Source organism: Pygocentrus nattereri, chromosome 16, assembly GCF_015220715.1.
Source record: "Pygocentrus nattereri isolate fPygNat1 chromosome 16, fPygNat1.pri, whole genome shotgun sequence".
Lineage (NCBI taxonomy): Eukaryota > Metazoa > Chordata > Actinopteri > Characiformes > Serrasalmidae > Pygocentrus > Pygocentrus nattereri.
In genome coordinates this window covers 41,407,015-41,434,995 of record NC_051226.1, presented here as the reverse complement: position 1 = coordinate 41,434,995, position 27,981 = coordinate 41,407,015, and the positions used below count along the sequence as shown (strand labels likewise).

General features: G+C 52.2%; 1 protein-coding gene across 1 annotated transcript in view; it reads left to right on the top strand.

Annotated features, from left to right (window-relative positions):
- The window catches only part of crb2a (crumbs cell polarity complex component 2a), an 87,711-nt gene that overhangs the window by 33,724 nt on the left and 26,006 nt on the right, over positions 1-27,981 (top strand). Inside the window, exons 8-11 of the mRNA XM_037546125.1 lie at positions 10,497-11,071; positions 13,226-13,391; positions 14,032-14,902; positions 15,481-15,594. Of these exons, the coding sequence (XP_037402022.1) occupies positions 10,497-11,071; positions 13,226-13,391; positions 14,032-14,902; positions 15,481-15,594 (1,726 nt within the window). The remainder of the gene's footprint in view (positions 1-10,496; positions 11,072-13,225; positions 13,392-14,031; positions 14,903-15,480; positions 15,595-27,981) is intronic.

The window sequence follows — 27,981 nt, the reverse complement described above, 5'->3', positions numbered from 1 at the left end:
ACACTGACAGGTTGGGGGACACACACAGATTGGTCTCCAAAAAGGTGAGATCTAGTCAGGGAGAAAAGATGGAAGAAAACATTCTCTTTTGGATTATTCAAAGAAATGCTTAGAGCATGATTTCCCCCTTGGCTTATATTCACAGCGGTATCTATATAAACTTGATGATACTGGACATGGTCACCACATTTGCATCTATACAAGCCTTCATTGTCATGCTTTATCTTGTTGAAGTGTAAAGTTCCATTTCGTTGTAGGACAAATGGTTTGCTTGTTCGTTGTTGCACCAGTACGGAGTCTGCTTTTATTCTAAAGCTCACCATTAGTGAACTGGGTCCTTCTGCTTCTGAGTCTTTAGTGCAGAAGTGCCAAAAACATATGGTGTCTTCAGGTAGAGCTGGTCTATGATGGATGCAGGTCAGGGAGCTTGGATGATTTGCTTCTGCATGATGGAACGTCAGGTCTTCTGTGGGCATGCGTGTGCAATCCCATGCATTTGAACCATAGATCATGGTTATGATCATGCACAGTGTTTGGATTTGTGATGTATTCATGTTGTCCTGGTGAACTTGACAGCATCTGTTGCTTGGTAGGTCGTCCTCAAGGTCTCGTCCTTGTCTCCAATCAGCTGCGCAGATTTTCTTGAGATGCACGTTTCTTGAAGAGTCAACAAGGCATCTAGAAGTCCATGCAGTGTTCTGAGTGGATGGGGACACTGTCTCCGCTGTGTGGTTCTATAGAATACACAAAAGGAACATACGCAGTGAACTGTTCATCAGCAAAATTTGAAGATTTTCATTCATTGATTGTCATGCAGCTCCCCACTATCTGTCCCTCAGAAAAGGCTGTTATGGTGATACACAGTGTTGTGGAGTCTTCACCTCAAGGGTAACCCCCATGATAGTAGAAATCATAGTTCTTCCTTGAGGCTCTGTACATCACCCACCTCCTCTTTTACTGGCCCTTAAACTCATTTTTTAGGAGCAGGTACAACCTTACAATGAGAAACATGAATCCATGTTTTCTTTCCTTCACATTTCACTGCTGAGTTAGTAATCAAAAGAACCTGATATGGGCCATCCCATCTGGGTTCTAGAGATTGTCTGTCATGTTTCCTCACCATGACCCATTGACCTGGAATTATTGTATGGCCACCTTCAGCTGGTTTGCTCCAAGCGCTATTGACCTGACTCTGAGCTGCCTGTACTGCTTGTGTTAGTGTTTGGCAATAATTAAGAAGTGCATCTGACAGTAAATGCACATCTGCTTTGCGGAGATCAATCACCCCTGGAACCAGCATTGGTCTACCTGTTACAACTTCATAAGGACTAAGCCCAACCATTTTGTTGCTAGTTGCCCTTATACTGCAAAGTACCGCTGGCAAGGCTGCAGGCCATTTGACACCCTGACTGTGGAGTTTAGTCAGTCGTTCCTTGATGACACGGTTTACACGCTCTACCTGTCCTGAAGCTTGTGGTCTGTATGGACAGTGAAGTTTCCAGTTCACCTTCAGGAGTTTACAGACAGCCTGCACTACCTGTCCAGTGAAGTGAGTGCCTTGATCTGACTCAATTTGCTCAGGAAGACCCCACCTAGGAATAAAATCCTGCACTAACATTTTAGCAGTGTGTGCAGCAGTGCCCTTGGAAGTTGGATAACATTCAATCCAGTGAGAAAATTTATCCACTATGACCAAAACATCTTGTTTTCCCTCGCATTTAGGCAGTGTGATGTAATCTACCTGTAAATGGCGAAATGGACCTGGAGGCGCTACTGTCTTAGTAGCCGGACTGCGCATCTGAGGAACAACATTGACTTGGTTACAAGCAACACAATTTTGAACAACTGCTTTAGCCTGTTCCCTGAACTTAGGATTCCACCAGGAATGTGAAAACTGATTTACCATCTTTTCCACTCCAATGTGACCTAAAGAATGTATCTGTGTAGCTAAGTAAGGGAGTAGTGACTCAGGTGCAACTAATTTTCCCCCTTTGGTCCAGACACCATCTGGAGCAATTTTTGCACCTGAGTCCAGCCATGTCCAGAGTTCCCAGTTTGGGGAATCGGACTGTAGCTTGTGAATAGAAGAAATGTCATTAGTATTACACTCTGTATTAGTGAGGGATGCAATACTAGCTGGTGGTAAAAAACATGCCCTTTTAGCCGCTTCATCTGCAATTCTATTGCCTTGTGCTTCAAAAGAATTACCACCTGTGTGCGCTTTGACTTTCACGACGGCTAGATCTGCGGGTAACTTGACAGCTTCCAAAAGACCATGTACTAAGTCAGCATTTTTAACTGGAGTGCCAGCAGCTGTGAAAAAACCTCTATGACTCCACAGATGTGCAAAGTCATGCACAACACCGAAGGTATATCTTGAATCAGTAAAAATTGTGGCACATTTACCTGATGCAAGTTTACATGCTTCAGTTAGGGCCACCAACTCAGCCTGCTGGGCTGAGTAGGAAGGAGGAAAACTACCACTGGCCAAAGTTTGAAGACTGTCAGTCACCGCCCATCCAGATCTACGCTGACCATCAGTGTAAGTTGAGGAACCATCAGTAAAAAGAATCAAATCTGGATTATCAAGAGGGACATCTTTAACAACAGGATGAGAACTGGATAATTCAATGCAATCATGATCACCCCCTTCCTCATAAGCATCAGTCAGTGAGGACATCATAAAGGAGGAAGGGTTGTTCATTGGTGCGTTCTGAATCACCACATTAGGAGCTGTCAAAACAGCAAGCCAGTTGCCCCATCTAGAAGCTGTCACTGACAACACGCGGCCATTGTTGAGTAAGGCTGACACAGAATGAGGACATTTGACTGTGACTATTTGCTCTAGCGTCCGTGGCGCAAATGCTAACAGTGCCAGATATGTAGCCTGTACTGCTCTTAAACATGGACCCATACCATGAGCCACTGTGTCTAATTTAGCTGAATGATAAGCTACTGGACGCTGCATACCACCATGTTCCTGAGTCAGACAGGACGTCATAAAACCACAATCTTCATGCACAAAGACAGTGAAAGGCTTGTTTGAATCACAAAGGCCAAGAGCTGGTGCAGAAATCAAGGCTGATTTCAACTTTGCAAAAGCAGTGGTTGTGTTATCTGTGTGTACAAGAGGGTCATGTTGTCCAGGTTTACCTTTAAGCAGATCGTATAGTGGTTGTGAAATTGCAGCATAAGAATCTATCCAAGGTCTGCAGTAGTTGCAGAGGCCTAAGAAAGCTCGCAACTTGTGTACTGTGGTTGGCAACGACAGTGCATTAATTGCTGAGCTTCTAGCAGGCAAAATTCCTCTAGAACCCTGGGTAACCCATTGCCCCAAATATTGTACACCAGGACAACACAACTGAGCTTTGTCACGACTGGCCTTGTGTCCCTTGCTAACCAAAAATTCAAGAAGCGCCTTCAAGTCTTTGTCATGCGTTTCCTCAGTCTCACTACTCAACAAGACATCATCAACATACTGAATAACAACAGAGGACTGCAAAATGTGCTCAGCCTGGGAGAGGTGTTTTCTGAGTGCTTGATGGTAAATAGTTGGACTGTTATGAAAACCCTGAGGCAGCCGTGTCCATTGGTATTGCACATCCCCCACAGTGAAAGCAAGCCAAGGCTGGCTTTGTGATGCTAATGGAACAGACCAAAAACCATTAGCCATATCAACCACAGAAAAAACACTGTGTGTTGTAGGGATACCGTCAAAGATGGTGGATGGGTCAGCCACCAATGGAGTTAGCTTGTCAATATGCTGATTAGCTACCCTATAATCTACTGTTAGCCGCCAAGTTCCATTAGCTTTGCGAACTGGCCATACAGGACTGTTGGATACACTGTGTGTTTTGACCAAGATACCTCTTTTCTCAAGCTGATCTATGATTGGTCTAATACCCTGCAAGGCCTCTTTGTTGATAGGATACTGTTTAGTACAAGGAGGTTGACGACCAGTGAGAACAACTGGTTCCATTTCTAAAAGGCCACAGTCATCCTTATCATCTGACCAAATAGGGTGATTAGCCAAATCAGATTGTTTCAAAGAGGCAATGTTCCAAACACACGAATCAGCATTAATAGACAAAGAACAGTTCAATTTTCTCAGAAAATCCATCCCAAGAATATTCTCAACCTTTCCCACCCAAAATTGCCATGAAATGATTTTAGGTCCTAGATTAACATCTATGGGTGTAGATAAAGTTAAGGATATTCCGGCATTACCCAGTCCCTCAGCAGTGATGTGTCTGTCTGTTAATGATACTCCTAAAGATGCACAAACAATATCAGAAAGTGTAGTAACCTGAGCCCCTGTGTCTACAAGAAATGAAAAATCCTGTCCCCTAATTTGTACATCAGCAAAAAGGCGATTCTCTAAAACTCTACTGATGGCACACAGATGGGCAGAAGCGGCTGGGCAAATTAGTTTAAAGCCAGGGCAGATGGAGACGTTGACACCTCTGTATATCCCTGCACTGCCTTAATTAACATAGAGAATTGGTCATGTGAAAGACCCTGGAAAGACTTCCCTATTGTATCATCCTGCGGAAATCCCTCAGAGGATCTTCCAGCAGTGTTTTCCCTCATCTTTGGATACCTTCTAGAATTGTCTGCCTGTTTCTTATGACAATCCCTTGCAAAATGACCAGTTCTATGACAATAATGGCACTCATTTTTCTGGTTAGTGACCCTGTGATTGGGACTTGAGTTGAAGCCTTTGTCTGTTAGGCCATGTACAGATGCTGAAACATGGCTTGGCTCCAGGTCAAGATCCAATCTGTCCAGTTCACTTTTAAGCTCACCCCATTTAACCTTACGCCAGTTTGGAACAGCTGTCACTAGAGCCTGTCTAAGGTCTGGTCGCAGTGAGTCAACCAGTTGTCCAAAGTGTGGACCCTCAGTGGTGCAATCAATACTATCGTTGTTGTAAGTATCAATGCCACAATGACGAAGAAAAACTCTTTCAAACCGGTCACAATATTCTGCAGCTGATTCTACTTTTCTCTGTTTACAGTTACTTATCTGCCCCCAATCAGTGGTCTTACGACATTTGTGGCTAATCCACTCTTTGAAAGCTTCCCACCCTTTATTAATGTCTTGGCCCTTATCACCCAAACCATATAACACTTTATTGGCAAGCTTCCTGCTATCAGTAATGTTAAGAACCTGGCTTGCTATTGCTACAGCGTCATTAGGATGCAATGAATAAAGGTTTTTCTTTTTCTCAATAAGGTCAATGAAGTCAAGGCCCATTACCCTTGGATGTTTAAATTCCTTGGACAGTCTATCCAATGTGGCGGCTTCCAAAGGAATGTGGCCAATCTGTACCCTTGTTTCCTTGACTTCACCACCCCTATTGAGGACCTCAGCAGATCTGATTGTTACAGGTCTCATTTGAAATACTTTACTCTGAGTAGATTCAGAATCTTCATCAGAGAGTGAGCAGAATGCGTCCATGTCTGGGTACAGCCCATGCAACATTGGAGGATTTTCAGCCTCTGTGTAGCATGGCTGACCTGGTTGACCGTGGTGCTTAGGTTTGCAGTTAGCATGTAACTGTTCAACCTCAGTCAGTGATTGTTGAAGTTTTTTGCATGTTCTTTGGGCATTCAGTGAAGCTGTTTTGTGCTTTTTACTTTCAGTAGTCAACTCTAGGATCTTCCCTTCAGCCTCTGCTAACTTATTCTCCATATGCCTAAGTTTATACCCCCAGTATTGTTCCAGCACAAAAAGACATTCCTTCACAGAATCATGCTTAATCCCATAGCCCAAAGCTGTTTTGCATTCTGTAGGAGACCACAATCTATCAGTAGGAAAACCTTTGGAAGAAAAGTACTCTGACCTTTTTTTCTTATTAACATGTTTTTTGACTATGTTCTCCATTACCATTTCAAATTCAGAGTCAGTCCACTGCGGCATTTCAGTCCCACCCCTAACTAGTGTGCTCTTTTTATAGTTAAGAGGTTTCCAGGAATCTTTAACATTTTTCTGAGCATTTTGGCCTTTGGAAATCATGGTGAGGTGACTAGTGATGAGACAATCAACTAAACAAACAAACAAACAAACAAACAAGTATACTTCCCTTGAAACAAAGGGTATAACAGCCACAAAAAACACTAGGTTTCTTTATCAGTGACAACAGGTAAAACTTCCCTTGAAACAAAGGGTATAACAGCCACAAAAAACACTAGGTTTCTTTATCAGTGACAACAGGTAAAACTTCCCTTGAAACAAAGGGTATAACAGCCACAAAAAACACTAGGTTTCTTTATCAGTGACAACAGGTAAAACTTCCCTTGAAACAAAGGGTATAACAGCCACAAAAAACACTAGGTTTCTTTATCAGTGACAACAGGTAAAACTTCCCTTGAAACAAAGGGTATAACAGCCACAAAAAACACTAGGTTTCTTTATCAGTGACAAATAAACTTCCCTTGAAACAAAGGGTATAACAGCCACAAAAAACACTAGGTTTCTTTATCAGTGACAACCGGTAAAACTTCCCTTGAAACAAAGGGTATAACAGCCACAAAAAACACTAGGTTTCTTTATCAGTGACAACCGGTAAAACTTCCCTTGAAACAAAGGGTATAACAGCCACAAAAAACACTAGGTTTCTTTATCAGTGACAACCGGTAAAACTTTACTGACTTCTCCGTGTTATAAAACCAGAATTTCTCTTTGGTTCGAAATGGCGTTTACTCACCAAGCAGGTTTCAGTATGCCATCCGGGTCACGGCACCAAGTTGTTAGAAATTCAGCTTTCAGGAATCAGAAGTCAGGAGACCTTCAGCGTAGACTTGATTTTATTGACACACAGGAAATGTGGGCACAGCTTAGTGGATCGCAGTCAGTCTATCACAGCCAGTCTGACTAGGGATATTTTAGTAGAACCTTATAAACACTGGAAGTTGTGGGAGGAGGATAAAGGTGCGGAAAAGGAGTTTTAGGGGGGGGTAAGCGAGGGGGATGAGGGTGATAAGAAGAGGGGGGTTAAGCAAGGGAATGCGAGGGGGATGAGGGTGATAGGAAGAGGGGGTTAAACAGGGGGATGATGATTACCCTATCAAAAGGACAGAGGTGCCGACTCCCTGCAAGGATGGCGAACATCAACACTCCTTGATGGTTGCCACCCTGGAGGGTTATATTGCTGACCATATGGTCAGCAATCAAAGGGCCAAACCAACAATGCAGGGAGTTGACCACCTTAGATCAGCAGATAGAAGCTTAATTTCTCTCAGTGTCCAGCCGGACATGTGGGCGGTTGTATACTCGGAAAAAAAAAACAGGTAGATGGGATTAGTTTTGTTCTATCCGTTTGTACATAAACAGGGAATGTGAACATTTCCAGAGTGTGGCTAATGACCCCGGCAGATCTGACTATGACAGCTTAACTAACAGGAGAGAACCAGAAGGACACACAGACACGGCAGCACTCTGAGACAGTCTGGCATCCCTCCGCTCCACCGTCCACAAACCTGAGTGACCGCGTGCGAGCAGCGGGACGACAGCACCAGCGTCTCAGTTTACTATAATTCCCTGTGTCCATGGACCCCTGGATCTGCTGCCTTTATCTAGGGGGGGAACATTACCTACCAAAAGCTAAACTGAACAAGTGTGTTTTCAACCTAGTCTTAAAGATTGAGACTGTGTCTGAGTCCCGAACAGTTTCTGGAAGATCATTCCAGAGTTTGGGGGCTTTATAAGAAAAAGCTCTTCCCCCAGATGAAACCTTCTGAATTCTAGGAACTATTAATAAGCCAGTGCTCTGGGATCTGAGTGGTCGTGATGGCTCATAATGAGAAATAAGGTCTTGCAGGTATTCAGGGGCAAGACCATGTAGGGCTTTATAAGTCAGTAAAATTATTTTATAATCAATACGGAATTTAATAGGTAGCCAATGAAGTGATGATAGCACTGGACTAATATGCTCAAATTTTCTAGTTTTAGTGAGGACCCTAGCTGCGGAGTTTTGGACTAGTTGGAGTTTGTTTAAATTCCTGCTCGTACATCCTGACAGTAGCGCATTACAGTAGTCTAGCCTAGAAGTAATAAAGGCATGTACTAGTGTTTCTGCATCACGCAGGGACAGGGCATTTCTGATCTTGGCAATGTTGTGAAGATGTAGAAAAGCTGTCCTAGTGATGCCGCCTGTGTGTTGATCGAATGATAAATCTGAATCTATTATAACGCCGAGATTTTTTGCTGCTAGTCCAGGTGCGGCTGGAAAGTCGGCGAGATTTAAGATTAAATCTGGTAATTTACTTCTTGCTAATTTTGGACCCAGAAGGAGAACCTCTGTTTTGTTACTGTTTAATAGGAGGAAGTTGCGTGACATCCAGCCTTTCACGTCTTTTACACAGTCCTCCATTTTCTTTAACCTGTGTTGGTCATCAGGCTTGGCTGATATGTACAGTTGAGTATCGTCTGCATAACAATGAAAGTTTACGCCATGGTTACTTATAACTGTGCCTAACGGTAACATGTATAGTGTAAATAGTAATGGTCCTAATATAGAGCCCTGCGGAATTCCAAATCTCACTTTTGAATAAGTGGAAGATAAATTGTTTACCCTAACAAACTGATAACGTTCTGATAGGTAAGATCTGAACCATGATAGGGCCGTCCCTGTGACTCCAACCATGTTTTCTAACCTTTCTAGGAGAATATTGTGGTCTATTGTATCAAAAGCCGCGCTTAGGTCAAGTAGCACTAAGAGAGATATGTAACCTTGATCAGAGGCAAGAAGAAGATCATTAGTTATCTTAACTAGATTCGTCTCAGTGCTGTGGTGTGGCCTGAATCCAGACTGAAATTTTTCATATATATGGTTCTTGTGTAGATATGAACTAAGTTGTTGGGCCACAGCTTTTTCTAAGATCTTAGATATAAACGGTAAGTTAGAAACAGGCCTGTAATTGGACAAAACGGTGACATCAAGATTTGGTTTCTTGATCAGAGGTTTGATAACAGCAAGTTTAAAAGCTTTGGGTACATGGCCCAGACTAAGGGATGAGTTTACAATAGTTGAGATAGGGTTTATAATAACTGGCAGTACTTCTTTGAGTAGTTTTGATGGAATTGCATCGAGTGTGCAGGTTGTGCAATTTGCAGAGGAGATAATCTTCTCTAGCTCCAGCTGTGGGAGGGAGTAAAAGGTTTCCAGACTCTTTTCTACAGCTGTGTTTTGTTCTATATCAGCCAAGTCAGATGGCAGCAAAGCTGGATTTGAATTTGATACTGTGGATTGAATTTGTTGTCTAATATTATCAATTTTATTATTAAAGAAGTCCATAAAATCTTCACTGGTGAGAGTTGCTGGGATTTCTGGTTCATTACCTGCCTGATTTTGTGTGATTTGGGAAATCACATTAAACAGAACTCTAGGATTATACTTATTATTCTCGATCAGCGAGGCCAGATATGCTGAGCGAGCTTCAGTGAGAGCATTTCTATACTCTATAAGGCCGTCCTTCCAGGCAATGTGGAACACTTCTAGTTTGGTATGACGCCATTTCCGCTCTAATTTCCGAGCTGTTTGTTTTAAGGTCCGGGTTTTATCGTTGTACCACGGGGCGAACTTTTTCTGCCTTATTCTTTTTATTTTAAGTGTTTAAAATTAATTTAAAATAATTATAAACACACTTAAAAAGAACCATCAGCACTCCTGGAAGCCCACTTGCAGTGGGTGGTGACTTGGATGGAACATAGTTAGGGTTAGGTCTTAAAACAAACAAGGTGATGATTAGGACTAATCACAGTCAGGTGAAGGTCCCAGATCAAACAAGGTGATGATTAGGACTAATCACAGTCAGGTGAAGGTCCCAGATCAAACAAGGTGATGATTAGGACTAATCACAGTCAGGTGAAGGTCCCAGATCAAACAAGGTGATGATTAGGACTAATCACAGTCAGGTGAAGGTCCCAGATCAAACAAGGTGATGATTAGGACTAATCACAGTCAGGTGAAGGTCCCAGATCCCACAAGGTGATGATTAGGACTAATCATAGTCAGGTGAAGGCCCCAGATCCCACAAGGTCATGATTAGGACCAGTCACAGTCAGGGAGAGGTCTCATATCTCAGGGCTCGCATCCAGAGCATCGTTTTAGCCAAAAAGACATAGCTTTGCTTTAAAATATCATTGTGGTTGAATGAGTACTGCTTTATCCTTTATGCTATTCAGGTGTAGTTTCTGCTTAATGTTTCCATTTTTACATAATAATATTTAAAAAAACAAACTAGTGTGGTACTTGTGAAAAAGTACCATACCAATGAGATGAGATTCGTTCCACTTCATCCCTGTAATACGAGTACAAATATGAATATAAGCAAACACACATGGAACCCTCCATATTTTAAAATCAGTCTTCAGATCTAACGACATCAGACTGTGGACTAAATCAGTCACACACAATCGCTCTCTGAACTCACGCGCTCTCTCTCTTTCTCTCTCTCTCTCTGTCTCTCTGTCTCTCTGTCTCTCTCTCTCAGAGTTTTCCTCTTGGACATTCGGTCATGAGAGCTCAGCGAGTTTCAGCTCGTTCGACCTTCTGGCGGGTCACAGTGAGAATTTCAGCGTCTCCTTTTTCCTGCGCTCGCTGAAACCAGATGGAGTTCTGCTGCAGCTGCAGAAGGCAGAGTTGGGCGGGTCTGAGGAGGCAGAGCCATACCTCACCGTCTACCTACAGATGGGGCGGGTGCAGGTGAGCGCAGGGGGGCAGAGCGTGAGGTCCTCCGTGTTTGTGTGTGATGGACACAAGCAGGAGCTTCAGGTGGAGCTACAGCAGGGCGACGTGTTCTTCAGCCACACAGGGTTCCGTTATTACCTCGGTTCTGTGACCCCTGTGACCCCATGGGAGGGGGACATGGTGTATGTGGGGGGGCTGCCAGATGAAGGGATGGTGAGTGAATGGGGTGGCCAGTTTAAGGGCTGCCTGCAGGATGTGAGACTAGACAACATGCATCTGGATGTAGGTGCATGGAACAACACGGTCAATGACACAGCGTACATCCCCAGCGACGCAGAGAACGTGCTGCATGGCTGCATCAGTGATGACACATGCAAGGTAACCAACACAAACACGTTCCTGCATTATTTATTCTTAGGTTCTATCATTTAAGAACAGCATGTCTTATTTTGCCATGTTTCTCAAATGATATAATGCAGAATTAGAAATGTTGTTTAAATGAGAATCAGAAGTATTGCACCAATATCCTTGACTGCAGCTTATGGTTTTACTGACCAACTACTGAAAAAGCACATGTGAACTTGTTGGGCAAACTCCCATGCACCCTCCATAATCCTGGAGAGGGTGAAGAGTTGGTCCAGTGTTCCACAACCAGGGAGGAACCTGCACTGCTCCTCCTGAATCCGAGGTTCGACTATAAGCCGGACTCTCTTCTCCAGTACCCCTGCATAGACCTTACCAGGGAGGCTGAGGAGTGTGATTCCCCTGTAGTTGGAACACACCCTCCGGTCCCCCTTTTTAAAAAGAGGCACCACCACCCCAGTCTGCCAATCCAGTGGCACCGCCCCTGATGTCCACGCAATGTTGAAAAGGCATGTCAGCCAAGACAACCCCACAACATCCAGAGCCTTGAGGAACTCAGGACAGATCTCATCCACCCCTGGAGCCTTGCTACCAAGGAGCTTTTTAACTACCTTATCGACTTTGGCCTCGGTAATGGACAAGCCTATTCCCATGTCCCCAGACTCTGCCTCCTCACTGGAGAATGTGTCGGTGGGATTGAGAAGGTCCTCAAAGTATTCATTCCACCGCCCAATGACGTCTTCAGTCAAAGTCAGCAGCACACCATCTCCACTATATACAGTGCTAGTGGCACACTGCTTTCCCCTTCTGAGTCGCCTGATGGTTTGCCAGAATCTTTTTGGAGCCAACTTAGTCACTTTCCAAGGCCTCACCAAATTCCTCCCACACCCGGGTTTTTGCCTTGGCGATGACTGAAGCCGCAGATCGCTTGGCCTGTCGATACCTGCCAGCTGCCTCTGGTGTCCCACAGGCCAACCATGCCTGGTAGGACTCCTTCTTCAGCTTGACAGCATCTCTCACCTGGGGTGTCCACCACCGGATTCGAGGATTACCGCCCCGACAGGCACCTTGCGGCCACAGCTACAGTCAGCCACTTCAACAATGGAGGAGCAGAACACAGCCCATTCTGAGTCAATGTCCCTCACCTCCCCCGATATCTGGTCAAAGTTCTGACAGAGGTGTGAGATGAAGATCAATCTGACAGGTTCTTCTGCCAGACGTTCCCAGCAAACCCTCACTATACATTTGGGCTTGCCTGGTCTGACCAGCATTTTCCCCCACCACCTGATCCAACTCACCACCAGGTGGTGATCAGTTGACAGCTCAGGTCCTCTCTTTACCCGAGTGTCCAAAACACATGGCCGCAAGTCCGATGACACGACTACAAAATCAATCATTGAACTCCGGCCTAGGGTATCCTGGTGCCATGTGCACTTATGGACATCCTTGTGTTCAAACATGGTGTTCATGATGGACAAACTGTGGTTTGCACAGAAGTCCAAAACCTGAACACCACTCAGGTTCAGATCAGAGAGGCCATTCCTCCCAATCACACCCCTCCAGGTCTCACTGTCATTGCCCTGATATTGCACTGTCATAGAGTCTCCAGAATGAGCACTTTCAAGCACCCTTCCCAAGGACTCTAAGAACCAACCACCCAGTGCAACCAACGTTTTAAGACTATAAATGAATATTTTTATCACCAGTCGTGTCAAATGCTGCACTTGGATCCAACAGCACCGTAACAGAAACACAGCCACAATCTGAAGCCAGCAGCAGATCATTAACCACACTGGCTAGTGCTGAGTGCTTTCCTACAATACTTCCTAAAGCCCTGAATGGAACACATCATGTGCATTATTCCTACTTAGGAAAGAACAGAGTTGTTGGGCAGCAATTTCTCTAAAATTTTGGATGGAAAAGTCATGTTGAAAAGTTAAAGTCACTCCAGGATCCAAACAATTCCTAAAAGTGTTTAACTGTTCAACAATTTCTGTTTTCACTCTCAAAACTCCCAGAGACTCTGTTATAATTTAATATGGATTATTTATTTTACTTCATTTACTCCTTAATATTCTCTAATAAACGTACTATTGAAAGTAATTAGCAGCATGAATGAGCTGTAAAGTCAGTACTAAATCCGCTGCTCTGTGTTGGTCTGTGTGGAAGGCGGAGCCGTGTATGAATGGAGGAGAGTGCTCCATCACCTGGAACGATTTCACATGTTCGTGTCCACTGAACTTCACGGGGAAGACGTGTGAAACCCGCGTGTGGTGCGTCAGTGATCCGTGTGTAAACGGGGGGCTCTGTGTGGATCTGCTGGACGGATTTGAGTGTAAGTTCTTCTCTCAGCACTGAGCCCACCTGAAACTCACCTGAGTTCTCTGAGATGTAGCAAAATGAGCAGGTGACTCTCAGCTCTTCACTTCATTTCAGTGCTAGAGCTTTTTAAGGTGAGGTTACAGTCAAGTGAGCTCTAGAGTTAGATTATGGTCGGGTGAGGTTTAGGGCTATATTATGGTCGGGTGAGGTTTAGGGTTAGATTATGGCCGGGTGAGGTTTAGGGATAGATAATGGCCGGGTGAGGTTTAGGGCTAGATTATGGTCAAGTCATGTTTGGGGCTAGATTATGGACAGGTGAGGTTTAGGGTTAGATTATGGCCAGGTGAGGTTTAGGGCTAGATTATGGTCAGGTGAAGTTTAGGATTAGATTATGGTCAGGTGAGGTTTAGGGCTAGATTATGGTCAAGTGATGTTCGGGGCTAGATTATGGACAGGTGAGGTTTAGGGTTAGATTATGGTCAAGTGAGGTTGGCAATAGGCAATTTTATATTTGTGTATTTACATACTGTTATTATTATTATTATTATTATTATTATTATGTAGGTATTTTTATATATATATGAAATATATGGGTCATATTTTTGTTACATGAAGGCACTTTAAAGGCTACTGGTCTATATTTTTCTGCACAGGTGTATCTAACGCTACCTTCGATAACTCCCCCCTCCACTACACTGCTAAAGGCTCTCTAGTAGCCCCGGTGACCAACGTCACCATGGATCTGCGCACACGGCAGGAGAACAGCGTGCTGCTGCGAGCCTGGAGGGGGGCAGAGTTTCTCCTGATTGGTCTGTTGGACGGCACAGTGAGGGCGGAGCTACATGGAGAGAACAGTCAGGAGCCGGTGGCATTTTCTGGAACACAACGCATCACAGATGGACGCTGGCATCACCTTGTGGTTGCCATGGAGCATCCAGAGCAAGAGGCTTCGCCATGGGTGATCACGGTCGATGGCATCTCTGATGGCAGCAGTGCCCCAGAGCAGGCTGGGGCCCTGCGCTTCCTCAGCGACGTGACGAGTGAAGTGGCGCTGGCAGAGAGCTATGCAGGCTGTCTGGGTGTGGTCAGGGTGGGTGGAGTTTACCTGCCCTTCACCGATGATGTCACACCACCACAGGTGTTGCGCTTCCGCCGGCGGCGGGGTGAACGGGCACGGCTGGGATGCGTGGGCGTCCCCGTGTGCCACCCGCAGCCCTGCCAGCACGGGGGCACCTGTGAGGACTTATTCCACCTGTTCCGCTGTGCCTGCCCACCTGGCTGGGAGGGGCTCACCTGTGAAACCAACACGGACGAATGCGCCCCGGGGCCCTGTCTACATGGCAACTGCAGGGACAAGGTTGGGGGCTTTGAATGCGAGTGTGAGCCAGGTTATGGTGGGCCCACGTGCGCTCAGGACTTAGACGAATGTAAAGACTCTCCCTGCCTGAATAGAGCCACCTGTATGGATGGAGTCAATCAGTACACCTGCATCTGCAGACGGGGCTACAGTGGCAAACACTGCCAGTGAGAACATCCTCTCACTCTATGTAATTTTACATTTCATGCCAGATACAGTCTTTACAGTGGTGGTGATGGGAACCAGGCGTCACCATGACTATAACACAGATACAGACACTTTATTTACCATCCAGAACCACCAGAGAACCTACACAAGTCTTCTGAGTTTATCTGGAATGCTGATGATGGAAAATCTGGAATAATGAGTTTTCTTTGGGGACTATTTTGCCGCACAGTGCCCTGCATGTCTCCCTCAATCATGAATGGAGTTGAAGTTCTCTAAACTCTCATAAAACGGTGTCTCAGTCATCAGGCAGTGAATTCAGAACCAGTTCATGTAGGAACTTTGTGTAGGAGCTTTCAGAGGGATGTCTGGTTCCTATCACCTCCACTGTGAACAGTTCTGACTCGGTCAGTTTATCTAGAACAGAGCGTTTCACCCCAAACCGCTCTGAGCTTTGTTGATGGTTTGTACAACCTTCCCTGTAAATGTGATTCAATGAGAGAAGTACATTCTGCATGTTTCCATAGTGACAGCTCTAAACTGCAGCAGTTTCATTTATAACACATTCATGGTCCTTCAGGTGGAACCATCCTCCTCAGACGTGTGAGAACCTGGAGTGTGAAAACAGTGGAGTGTGTCGAGATGCGCTTTGGGGAGCTGAGTGTATCTGCACACCGGGATTCACTGGACACAGGTATGTCCACTCACACCTGATGTATAAAATCCTGTTAAAAGGGATTTTTGGATGTGTGGTGACTTTTTTAGCACAAAGCATAGAAAGAATCGATGTTTTATCAATGTCATAACTTAAGTTTACATAAACAATGAAAGCTTAATATAATGAGATGATGTCATTTTGGATGTTTTGTTCATGTCACACAGTGTTGAATCTTAAGATGCATATAAAGTGAATACTAAATTACAAAAATATATTCTTTCTGTTGTTGAGTTGATTTTCTATTAAAGGTGGCAGAGTTCGAGCTGAAGGCCACAGGGTTTGAGCCGAAGGCCGCAGGGATAGAGCTGAAGAGCCGTAGGCCGCAGAGTTCGAGCCGAAGGCCGCAGGGTTAGAGCCGAAGGCCGCAGGGATAGAGCTGAAGAGCCGAAGGCCGCAGGGATAGAGCTGAAGAGCCGTAGGCCGCAGAGATAGAGCCGAAGGCCGCAGGGATAGAGCTGAAGAGCCGTAGGCCGCAGAGTTAGAGCTGAAGGCCGCAGGGATAGAGCTGAAGAGCCGTAGGCCGCAGGCTTAGAGCCGAAGGCCACAGGGATAGAGCTGAAGAGCCGTAGGCCGCAGAGTTCGAGCCAAAGGCCGCAGGGTTAGAGCAGAAGGCCGCAGAGTTAGAGCCGAAGGCCACAGGGACAGAGCTGAAGAGCCGTAGGCCGCAGGGTTAGAGCGGAAGGCCGCAGGAATAGAGATGAAGAGCCGTAGGCCGAAGGGTTAGAGCCGAAGGCCGCAGGGATAGAGCCGAAGACCGCAGGGTTAGAGACGAAGGCTGCAGAGTTAGAGCCGAAGGCTGCAGGGATAGAGCTGAAGAGCCGTAGGCCGCAGAGTTAGAGCCGAAGGCCGCAGGGATAGAGCTGAAGAGCCGTAGGCCGCAGAGTTAGAGCCGAAGGCCGCAGGGATAGAGCTGAAGAGCCGTAGGCCGCAGGGATAGAGCTGAAGAGCCGTAGGCCGCAGGGTTAGAGCCGAAGGCCACAGGGATAGAGCTGAAGAGCCGTAGGCCGCAGAGTTCGAGCCAAAGGCCGCAGGGTTAGAGCAGAAGGCCGCAGAGTTAGAGCCGAAGGCCGCAGGGATAGAGCTGAAGAGCCGTAGGCCGCAGGGTTAGAGCCATAGGCTGCAGAAATAGAGCAGAAGAGCCGTAGGCCGAAGGGTTAGAGCCGAAGGCCGCAGGGTTAGAGCCGAAGACCGCAGAGTTAGAGCCGAAGGCCACAGGGACAGACCTGAAGAGCCGTAGGCCACAGAGTTCGAGCCAAAGGCCGCAGGGTTAGAGCAGAAGGCCGCAGAGTTAGAGCCGTAGGCCGCAGGGTTAGAGCCGTAGGCCGCAGACTTAGAGCCAAAGGCCGCAGAGTTAGAGCAGAAGGCCGCAGAGTTAGAGCCGAAGGCCACAGGGATACAGCTGAAGAGCCATAGCCGAGGGCCGCAGAGTTAGAGCCGAAGGCCGCAGGGTTAGACCCGAAGGCCGCAGGGTTAGAGCCGAAGGCCGCAGGGTTAGAGCTGAAGAGCCGTAGGCCGCAGAGTTTGAGCCGAAGGCCGCAGAGTTAGAGCCGTAGGCCGCAGAGTTCGAGCCGAAGGCCGCAGGGTTAGAGCCGAAGGCCGCAGGGTTAGAGCTGAAGAGCCGTAGGCCGCAGAGTTTGAGCCGAAGGCCGCAGAGTTAGAGCCGTAGGCCGCAGAGTTCGAGCCGAAGGCCGCAGAGTTTGAGCCGAAGGCCGTAGGGATAGAGCTGAAGAGCCGTAGGCCGCAGAGCTCGAGCCGAAGGCCGCAGGGATAGAGCTGAAGAGCCATAGGCCGCAGAGTTCGAGCCGAAGGCCGCAGAGTTTGAGCCGAAGGCCGCAGGGATAGAGCTGAAGAGCCGTAGGCCGCAGAGTTCGAGCCGAAGGCCGCAGAGTTCGAGCCGAAGGCCGCAGGGTTAGAGCCGAAGGCCGCAGAGTTCGAGCAGAAGGCCGCAGAGTTAGAGCCGAAGGCCGCAGGGATAGAGCTGAAGAGCCGTAGGCCGCAGGGTTAGAGCCATAGGCTGCAGAAATAGAGCAGAAGAGCCGTAGGCCGAAGGGTTAGAGCCGAAGGACGCAGGGTTAGAGCCGAAGACCGCAGAGTTAGAGCCGAAGGCCACAGGGACAGACCTGAAGAGCCGTAGGCCACAGGGTTAGAGCCAAAGGCCGCAGATTTAGAGCCGTAGACCGCAGAGTTAGAGCCGTAGGCCGCAGGGTTAGAGCCGTAGGCCGCAGAGTTAGAGCCAAAGGCCGCAGAGTTAGAGCCGTAGTCCGCAGAGTTAGAGCCGAAGGCCGCAGAGTTAGAGCCGAAGGCCGCAGGGTTAGAGCCAAAGGCCGCAGAGTTAGAGCCGTAGTCCGCAGAGTTAGAGCCGAAGGCCGCAGAGTTAGAGCCGAAGGCCGCAGGGTTAGAGCCAAAGGCCGCAGGCATAGAGATGAAGAGCCATAGGCCGCAGAGTTCGAGCCGCGGGCCGCAGGGATAGAGCTCAAGAGCCGTAGGCCGCAGAGTTAGAGCCGAAGGCCGCAGAGTTCGAGCCGAAGGCCGCAGGGATAGAGCTGAAGAGCCATAGGCCGCAGAGTTTGAGCCGAAGGCCGCAGAGTTAGAGCCGTAGGCCGCAGAGTTCGAGCCGAAGGCCGCAGAGTTAGAGCCGAAGGCCGCAGAGTTAGAGCCGAAGGCCGCAGGGTTAGAGCCGAAGGCCGCAGGGTTAGAGCCGTAGACCGCAGAGTTCGAGCCGAAGGCCGCGGGGATAGACCAAAGGCCGCAGGGTTAGAGCTAAAGGCCGCAGAGTTAGAGCCGAAGGCCGCAGGGATAAAGCTGAAGAGCCGTAGGCCGCAGGGTTAGAACTGAAGAGCCGTAGGCCGCAGAGTTAAAGCCGAAGGACGCGGGGTTAGAGCCGAAGGCCGCAGGGTTAGAGCCGAGGGCCGCAGGGATTGAGTCGAAAGCCGCAGGGTTAGAGCCGTAGACCGCAGAGTTCGAGCCGAAGGCCGCGGGGATAGACCGAAGGCCGCAGGGTTAGAGCTGAAGGCCGCAGAGTTCGAGCCGAAGGCCGCAGGGATAGACCGAAGGCCGCTGAGTTCGAGCCGAAGGCCGCATGGTTAGAGCCGTAGGCCGCAGAGTTAGAGCCGAAGGCCGCAGGGATAGAGCTGATGAGCCGTAGGCCGCAGAGTTAGAGCCGAAGGCCGCAGGGATAGAGCTGAAGATCCATAGGCTGCAGAGTTCGAGCCGAAGGCCGCAGAGTTACAGCCGAAGGCCGCAGGGATAGAGCTGAAGAGCCATAGGCCGCAGAGTTTGAGCCGAAAGCCGCAGAGTTAGAGCCGATGGCCGCAGAGTTAGAGCCGAAGGCCGCAGGGATAGAGCTGAAGAGCCGTAGGCCGCAGAGTTCGAGCCGAAGGCCGCAGGGTTAGAGCTGAAGAGCCGTAGGCCACAGAGTTCGAGCCGAAGGCCGCAGGGTTAGAGCCGAAGGCCGCAGGGATAGAGCTGAAGAGCCGTAGGCCGCAGAGTTCGAGCCAAAGGCCGCAGGGTTAGAGCAGAAGGCCGCAGAGTTAGAGCCGAAGGCCACAGGGACAGAGCTGAAGAGCCGTAGGCCGCAGAGTTCGAGCCAAAGGCCGCAGGGTTAGAGCAGAAGGCCGCAGAGTTAGAGCCGTAGGCCGCAGGGTTAGAGCCGAAGGCCGCAGAGTTCGAGCAGAAGGCCGCAGGGATAGAGCTGAAGAGCCGTAGGCCGCAGAGTTTGAGCAGAAGGCCGCAGGGTTAGAGCCGAAGGCCGCAGGGATAGAGCTGAAGAGCCGTAGGCCGCAGAGTTTGAGCAGAAGGCCGCAGGGTTAGAGCCGAAGGCCGCAGGGATTGAGCCGAAGAGCCGTAGGCCGCAGAGTTCGAGCTGAAGGCCGCAGGAATAGAGCTGAAGAGCCGTCGTATATAGCTGAAGAGCCGTAGGCCGCAGAGTTCGAGCCGAAGGCCGCAGAGTTTGAGCTGAAGGCCGCAGGCATAGAGCTGAAGAGCCGTAGGCCACAGAGTTTGAGCCGAAGGCCGCAGGGTTAGAGCCGAAGGCCGCAGAGTTCGAGCCGAAGGCAGCAGGGATAGAGCTGAAGGCCGCAGGGTTAGAGCCGAAGGACGCAGGGATTGAGCCGAAGAGCCGTAGGCCGCAGAGTTCGAGCCGAAGGCCGCAGGGATAGAGCTGAAGAGCCGTAGGCCGCAGAGTTCGAGCCGAAGGCCGCAGGGATAGAGCCGTAGGCCACAGGGTTAGAGCCGTAAGCTGCAGGGTTAGAGCCGAAGGCCGCAGAGTTCGAGCCGAAGGCCGCAGAGTTAGAGCCGAAGGCCGCAGGGATAGAGCCGTAGGCCACAGGGTTAGAGCCGTAAGCTGCAGGGTTAGAGCCGAAGGCCGCAGAGTTCGAGCCGAAGGCCGCAGAGTTAGAGCCGAAGGCTGCAGGGTTAGAGCCGAAGGCCGCAGAGTTAGAGCCGTAGGCCGCAGAGTTAGAGCCGAAGGCCGCAGAGTTAGAGCCGTAGGCCGCAGAGTTAGAGCCGAAGGCCGCAGGGATAGAGCCGTAGGCCACAGGGTTAGAGCCGTAAGCTGCAGGGTTAGAGCCGAAGGCCGCAGAGTTCGAGCCGAAGGCCGCAGAGTTAGAGCCGAAGGCCGCAGGGATAGAGCCGTAGGCCACAGGGTTAGAGACGTAAGCTGCAGGGTTAGAGCCGAAGGCCGCAGAGTTAGAGCCGAAGGCCGCAGAGTTAGAGCCGAAGGCTGCAGGGTTAGAGCTGAAGAGCCGTAGGCCGCAGGGATAGAGCTGAAGAGCCGTAGGCCGCAGAGTTAGAGCCGAAGGCCGCAGAGTTAGAGCCGTAGGCCGCAGAGTTAGAGCCGAAGGCCGCAGGGTTAGAGTCGAAGGCCGCAGGGATTGAGCCGAAGAGCCGTAGGCCGCAGAGTTCGAGCCGAAGGCCGCAGAGTTAGAGCCGAAGGCTTCAGGGTTAGAGCTGAAGAGCCGTAGGCCGCAGAGTTCGAGCCGAAGGCCGCAGAGTTCGAGCCGAAGGCCGCAGGGTTCGAGCCAAAGGCCGCAGAGTTAGAACCGTAGGCCGCAGAGTTAGAGCCGAAGGCCGCAGAGTTAGAGCCGAAGGCCGCAGGGATTGAGCCGAAGAGCCGTAGGCCGCAGAGTTCGAGCAGAAGGCCGCAGGGATAGAGCTGAAGAGCCATAGGCCGCAGAGTTCGAGCCGAAGGCCGGAGAGTTTGAGCCGAAGGCCGCAGAGTTAGAGCCTTAGGCCGCATAGTTAGAGTCGAAGGCCGCAGAGTTAGATGCGAAGGCCGCAGGGATTGAGCCGAAGAGCCGTAGGCCGAAGAGTTCGAGCCGAAGGCCGCAGGGATAGAGCTGAAGAGCCATAGGCCGCAGAGTTCGAGCCGAAGGCCGCAGAGTTTGAGCCGAAGGCCGCAGGGATAGAGCTGAAGAGCCATAGGCCGCAGAGTTCGAGCCGAAGGCCGGAGAGTTTGAGCCGAAGGCCGCAGAGTTAGAGCCTTAGGCCGCATAGTTAGAGTCGAAGGCCGCAGAGTTAGATGCGAAGGCCGCAGGGATTGAGCCGAAGAGCCGTAGGCCGAAGAGTTCGAGCCGAAGGCCGCAGGGATAGAGCTGAAGAGCCATAGGCCGCAGAGTTCGAGCCGAAGGCCGCAGAGTTTGAGCCGAAGGCCGCAGGGATAGAGCTGAAGAGCCGTAGGCCGCAGAGTTCGAGCCGAAGGCCGCAGAATTCGAGCCGAAGGCCGCAGAGTTCGAGCCGAAGGCCGCAGGGTTAGAGCAGTAAGCTGCAGGGTTAGAGCCGAAGGCCGCAGAGTTCGAGCCGAAGGCCGCAGAGTTAGAGCCGAAGGCCGCAGGGTTAGAGCTGAAGAGCCGTAGGCCGCAGAGTTCGAACCGAAGGCCGCAGGGATAGAGCCGTAGGCCACAGGGTTAGAGCCGTAAGCTGCAGGGTTAGAGCCGAAGGCCGCAGAGTTCGATCCGAAGGCCGCAGAGTTAGAGCCGAAGGCCGCAGGGTTAGAGCTGAAGAGCCGTAGGCCGCAGGGATAGAGCTGAAGAGCCGTAGGCCGCAGAGTTAGAACCGAAGGCCGCAGAGTTAGAGCCGTAGGCCGCAGAGTTAGAGCCGAAGGCCGCAGGGTTAGAGCCGAAGGCCGCAGGGTTAGAGCCGAAGGCCGCAGGGTTAGAGCCGTAGACCGCAGAGTTCGAGCCGAAGGCCGCGGGGATAGACCAAAGGCCGCAGGGTTAGAGCTAAAGGCCGCAGAGTTAGAGCCGAAGGCCGCAGGGATAAAGCTGAAGAGCCGTAGGCCGCAGGGTTAGAACTGAAGAGCCGTAGGCCGCAGAGTTAAAGCCGAAGGACGCGGGGTTAGAGCCGAAGGCCGCAGGGTTAGAGCCGAGGGCCGCAGGGATTGAGTCGAAAGCCGCAGGGTTAGAGCCGTAGACCGCAGAGTTCGAGCCGAAGGCCGCGGGGATAGACCGAAGGCCGCAGGGTTAGAGCTGAAGGCCGCAGAGTTCGAGCCGAAGGCCGCAGGGATAGACCGAAGGCCGCTGAGTTCGAGCCGAAGGCCGCATGGTTAGAGCCGTAGGCCGCAGAGTTAGAGCCGAAGGCCGCAGGGATAGAGCTGATGAGCCGTAGGCCGCAGAGTTAGAGCCGAAGGCCGCAGGGATAGAGCTGAAGATCCATAGGCTGCAGAGTTCGAGCCGAAGGCCGCAGAGTTACAGCCGAAGGCCGCAGGGATAGAGCTGAAGAGCCATAGGCCGCAGAGTTTGAGCCGAAAGCCGCAGAGTTAGAGCCGATGGCCGCAGAGTTAGAGCCGAAGGCCGCAGGGATAGAGCTGAAGAGCCGTAGGCCGCAGAGTTCGAGCCGAAGGCCGCAGGGTTAGAGCTGAAGAGCCGTAGGCCACAGAGTTCGAGCCGAAGGCCGCAGGGTTAGAGCCGAAGGCCGCAGGGATAGAGCTGAAGAGCCGTAGGCCGCAGAGTTCGAGCCAAAGGCCGCAGGGTTAGAGCAGAAGGCCGCAGAGTTAGAGCCGAAGGCCACAGGGATAGAGCTGAAGAGCCGTAGGCCGCAGAGTTCGAGCCAAAGGCCGCAGGGTTAGAGCAGAAGGCCGCAGAGTTAGAGCCGTAGGCCGCAGGGATAGAGCCGTAGGCCGCAGACTTAGAGCCAAAGGCCGCAGAGTTAGAGCAGAAGGCCGCAGAGTTAGAGCCGAAGGCCACAGGGATACAGCTGAAGAGCCATAGCCGAGGGCCGCAGAGTTAGAGCCGAAGGCCGCAGAGTTAGACCCGAAGGCCGCAGGGTTAGAGCCGAAGGCCGCAGGGTTAGAGCCGTAGACCACAGTGTTCGAACTGAAGGCCGCAGAGTAAGAGCCGAAGGCCGCAGGGTTAGAGCCGAAGGCCGCAGGGTTAGAGCTGAAGAGCCGTAGGCCGCAGAGTTTGAGCCGAAGGCCGCAGAGTTAGAGCCGTAGGCCGCAGAGTTCGAGCCGAAGGCCGCAGAGTTTGAGCCGAAGGCCGTAGGGATAGAGCTGAAGAGCCGTAGGCCGCAGAGCTCGAGCCGAAGGCCGCAGGGATAGAGCTGAAGAGCCATAGGCCGCAGAGTTCGAGCCGAAGGCCGCAGAGTTTGAGCCGAAGGCCGCAGGGATAGAGCTGAAGAGCCGTAGGCCGCAGAGTTCGAGCCGAAGGCCGCAGAGTTCGAGCCGAAGGCCGCAGGGTTAGAGCCGAAGGCCGCAGAGTTCGAGCAGAAGGCCGCAGAGTTCGAGCAGAAGGCCGCAGGGATAGAGCTGAAGAGCCGTAGGCCGCAGAGTTTGAGCAGAAGGCCGCAGGGTTAGAGCCGAAGGCCGCAGGGATAGAGCTGAAGAGCCGTAGGCCGCAGAGTTTGAGCAGAAGGCCGCAGGGTTAGAGCCGAAGGCCGCAGGGATTGAGCCGAAGAGCCGTAGGCCGCAGAGTTCGAGCTGAAGGCCGCAGGAATAGAGCTGAAGAGCCGTAGGCCGCAGAGTTCGAGCCGTAGGCCGCAGAGTTCGAGCCGAAAGCCGCAGAGTTAGAGCCGATGGCCGCAGAGTTAGAGCCGAAGGCCGCAGGAATAGAGCTGAAGAGCCGTAGGCCGCAGAGTTCGAGCCGAAGGCCGCAGGGTTAGAGCTGAAGAGCCGTAGGCCACAGAGTTCGAGCCGAAGGCCGCAGGGTTAGAGCCGAAGGCCGCAGGGATAGAGCTGAAGAGCCGTAGGCCGCAGAGTTCGAGCCAAAGGCCGCAGGGTTAGAGCCGTAGGCCGCAGAGTTAGAGCCGAAAGCCGCAGAGTTAGAGCCGATGGCCGCAGAGTTAGAGCCGAAGGCCGCAGGGATAGAGCTGAAGAGCCGTAGGCCGCAGAGTTCGAGCCGAAGGCCGCAGGGATAGAGCTGAAGAGCCGTAGGCCGCAGAGTTCGAGCCAAAGGCCGCAGGGTTAGAGCAGAAGGCCGCAGAGTTAGAGCCGAAGGCCACAGGGACAGAGCTGAAGAGCCGTAGGCCGCAGAGTTCGAGCCAAAGGCCGCAGGGTTAGAGCAGAAGGCCGCAGAGTTAGAGCCGTAGGCCGCAGGGTTAGAGCCGAAGGCCGCAGAGTTCGAGCAGAAGGCCGCAGGGATAGAGCTGAAGAGCCGTAGGCCGCAGAGTTTGAGCAGAAGGCCGCAGGGTTAGAGCCGAAGGCCGCAGGGATAGAGCTGAAGAGCCGTAGGCCGCAGAGTTTGAGCAGAAGGCCGCAGGGTTAGAGCCGAAGGCCGCAGGGATTGAGCCGAAGAGCCGTAGGCCGCAGAGTTCGAGCTGAAGGCCGCAGGAATAGAGCTGAAGAGCCGTCGTATATAGCTGAAGAGCCGTAGGCCGCAGAGTTCGAGCCGAAGGCCGCAGAGTTTGAGCTGAAGGCCGCAGGCATAGAGCTGAAGAGCCGTAGGCCACAGAGTTTGAGCCGAAGGCCGCAGGGTTAGAGCCGAAGGCCGCAGAGTTCGAGCCGAAGGCAGCAGGGATAGAGCTGAAGGCCGCAGGGTTAGAGCCGAAGGACGCAGGGATTGAGCCGAAGAGCCGTAGGCCGCAGAGTTCGAGCCGAAGGCCGCAGGGATAGAGCTGAAGAGCCGTAGGCCGCAGAGTTCGAGCCGAAGGCCGCAGGGATAGAGCCGTAGGCCACAGGGTTAGAGCCGTAAGCTGCAGGGTTAGAGCCGAAGGCCGCAGAGTTCGAGCCGAAGGCCGCAGAGTTAGAGCCGAAGGCCGCAGGGATAGAGCCGTAGGCCACAGGGTTAGAGCCGTAAGCTGCAGGGTTAGAGCCGAAGGCCGCAGAGTTCGAGCCGAAGGCCGCAGAGTTAGAGCCGAAGGCTGCAGGGTTAGAGCCGAAGGCCGCAGAGTTAGAGCCGTAGGCCGCAGAGTTAGAGCCGAAGGCCGCAGAGTTAGAGCCGTAGGCCGCAGAGTTAGAGCCGAAGGCCGCAGGGATAGAGCCGTAGGCCACAGGGTTAGAGCCGTAAGCTGCAGGGTTAGAGCCGAAGGCCGCAGAGTTCGAGCCGAAGGCCGCAGAGTTAGAGCCGAAGGCCGCAGGGATAGAGCCGTAGGCCACAGGGTTAGAGACGTAAGCTGCAGGGTTAGAGCCGAAGGCCGCAGAGTTCGAGCCGAAGGCCGCAGAGTTAGAGCCGAAGGCTGCAGGGTTAGAGCTGAAGAGCCGTAGGCCGCAGGGATAGAGCTGAAGAGCCGTAGGCCGCAGAGTTAGAGCCGAAGGCCGCAGAGTTAGAGCCGTAGGCCGCAGAGTTAGAGCCGAAGGCCGCAGGGTTAGAGTCGAAGGCCGCAGGGATTGAGCCGAAGAGCCGTAGGCCGCAGAGTTCGAGCCGAAGGCTGCAGAGTTTGAGCCGAAGGCCGCAGGGATAGAGCTGAAGAGCCGTAGGCCGCAGAGTTCGAGCCGAAGGCCGCAGAGTTCGAGCCGAAGGCCGCAGGGTTCGAGCCAAAGGCCGCAGAGTTAGAACCGTAGGCCGCAGAGTTAGAGCCGAAGGCCGCAGAGTTAGAGCCGAAGGCCGCAGGGATTGAGCCGAAGAGCCGTAGGCCGCAGAGTTCGAGCAGAAGGCCGCAGGGATAGAGCTGAAGAGCCATAGGCCGCAGAGTTCGAGCCGAAGGCCGGAGAGTTTGAGCCGAAGGCCGCAGAGTTAGAGCCTTAGGCCGCATAGTTAGAGTCGAAGGCCGCAGAGTTAGATGCGAAGGCCGCAGGGATTGAGCCGAAGAGCCGTAGGCCGCAGAGTTCGAGCCGAAGGCCGCAGGGATAGAGCTGAAGAGCCATAGGCCGCAGAGTTCGAGCCGAAGGCCGCAGAGTTTGAGCCGAAGGCCGCAGGGATAGAGCTGAAGAGCCATAGGCCGCAGAGTTCGAGCCGAAGGCCGGAGAGTTTGAGCCGAAGGCCGCAGAGTTAGAGCCTTAGGCCGCATAGTTAGAGTCGAAGGCCGCAGAGTTAGATGCGAAGGCCGCAGGGATTGAGCCGAAGAGCCGTAGGCCGAAGAGTTCGAGCCGAAGGCCGCAGGGATAGAGCTGAAGAGCCATAGGCCGCAGAGTTCGAGCCGAAGGCCGCAGAGTTTGAGCCGAAGGCCGCAGGGATAGAGCTGAAGAGCCGTAGGCCGCAGAGTTCGAGCCGAAGGCCGCAGAATTCGAGCCGAAGGCCGCAGAGTTCGAGCCGAAGGCCGCAGGGTTAGAGCCGTAAGCTGCAGGGTTAGAGCCGAAGGCCGCAGAGTTCGAGCCGAAGGCCGCAGAGTTAGAGCCGAAGGCCGCAGGGTTAGAGCTGAAGAGCCGTAGGCCGCAGAGTTCGAGCCGAAGGCCGCAGGGATAGAGCCGTAGGCCACAGGGTTAGAGCCGTAAGCTGCAGGGTTAGAGCCGAAGGCCGCAGAGTTCGATCCGAAGGCCGCAGAGTTAGAGCCGAAGGCTGCAGGGTTAGAGCTGAAGAGCCGTAGGCCGCAGGGATAGAGCTGAAGAGCCGTAGGCCGCAGAGTTAGAACCGAAGGCCGCAGAGTTAGAGCCGTAGGCCGCAGAGTTAGAGCCGAAGGCCGCAGGGTTAGAGCCGAAGGCCGCAGGGATTGAGCCGAAGAGCCGTAGGCCGCAGAGTTCGAACCGAAGGCCGCAGGGATAGAGCTGAAGAGCCGTAGGCCGCAGAGTTCGAGCCGAAGGCTGCAGAGTTTGAGCCGAAGGCCGCAGGGATAGAGCTGAAGAGCCGTAGGCCGCAGAGTTCGAGCCGAAGGCCGCAGAGTTCGAGCCGAAGGCCGCAGGGTTCGAGCCAAAGGCCGCAGAGTTAGAACCGTAGGCCGCAGAGTTAGAGCCGTAGGCCGCAGAGTTAGAGCCAAAGGCCACAGAGTTCGAGCCGAAGGCCGCAGAGCTCGAGCCGAAGGCCGCAGGGATAGAGCTGAAGAGCTGTAGGCCGCAGAGTTTGAGCAGAAGGCCGCAGGGTTAGAGCCGAAGGCCGCAGGGTTAGAGCAGAAGGCCGCAGGGTTAGAGCCGAAGGCCGCAGGGATAGAGCTGAAGAGCCGTATGCCGCAGAGTTTGAGCAGAAGGCCGCAGGGTTAGAGCCGAAGGCCGCAGGGATAGAGCTGAAGAGCCGTAGGCCGCAGATTTCGATCCGAAGGCCGCAGGGATGGAGCTGAAGAGCCATAGGCCGCAGAGTTCGAGCCGAAGGCCGGAGAGTTTGAGCCGAAGGCCGCAGAGTTAGAGCCTTAGGCCGCATAGTTAGAGTCGAAGGCCGCAGAGTTAGATGCGAAGGCCGCAGGGATTGAGCCGAAGAGCCGTAGGCCGAAGAGTTCGAGCCGAAGGCCGCAGGGATAGAGCTGAAGAGCCATAGGCCGCAGAGTTCGAGCCGAAGGCCGCAGAGTTTGAGCCGAAGGCCGCAGGGATAGAGCTGAAGAGCCATAGGCCGCAGAGTTCGAGCCGAAGGCCGGAGAGTTTGAGCCGAAGGCCGCAGAGTTAGAGCCTTAGGCCGCATAGTTAGAGTCGAAGGCCGCAGAGTTAGATGCGAAGGCCGCAGGGATTGAGCCGAAGAGCCGTAGGCCGAAGAGTTCGAGCCGAAGGCCGCCGGGATAGAGCTGAAGAGCCATAGGCCGCAGAGTTCGAGCCGAAGGCCGCAGAGTTTGAGCCGAAGGCCGCAGGGATAGAGCTGAAGAGCCGTAGGCCGCAGAGTTCGAGCCGAAGGCCGCAGAATTCGAGCCGAAGGCCGCAGAGTTCGAGCCGAAGGCCGCAGGGTTAGAGCAGTAAGCTGCAGGGTTAGAGCCGAAGGCCGCAGAGTTCGAGCCGAAGGCCGCAGAGTTAGAGCCGAAGGCCGCAGGGTTAGAGCTGAAGAGCCGTAGGCCGCAGAGTTCGAGCCGAAGGCCGCAGGGATAGAGCCGTAGGCCACAGGGTTAGAGCCGTAAGCTGCAGGGTTAGAGCCGAAGGCCGCA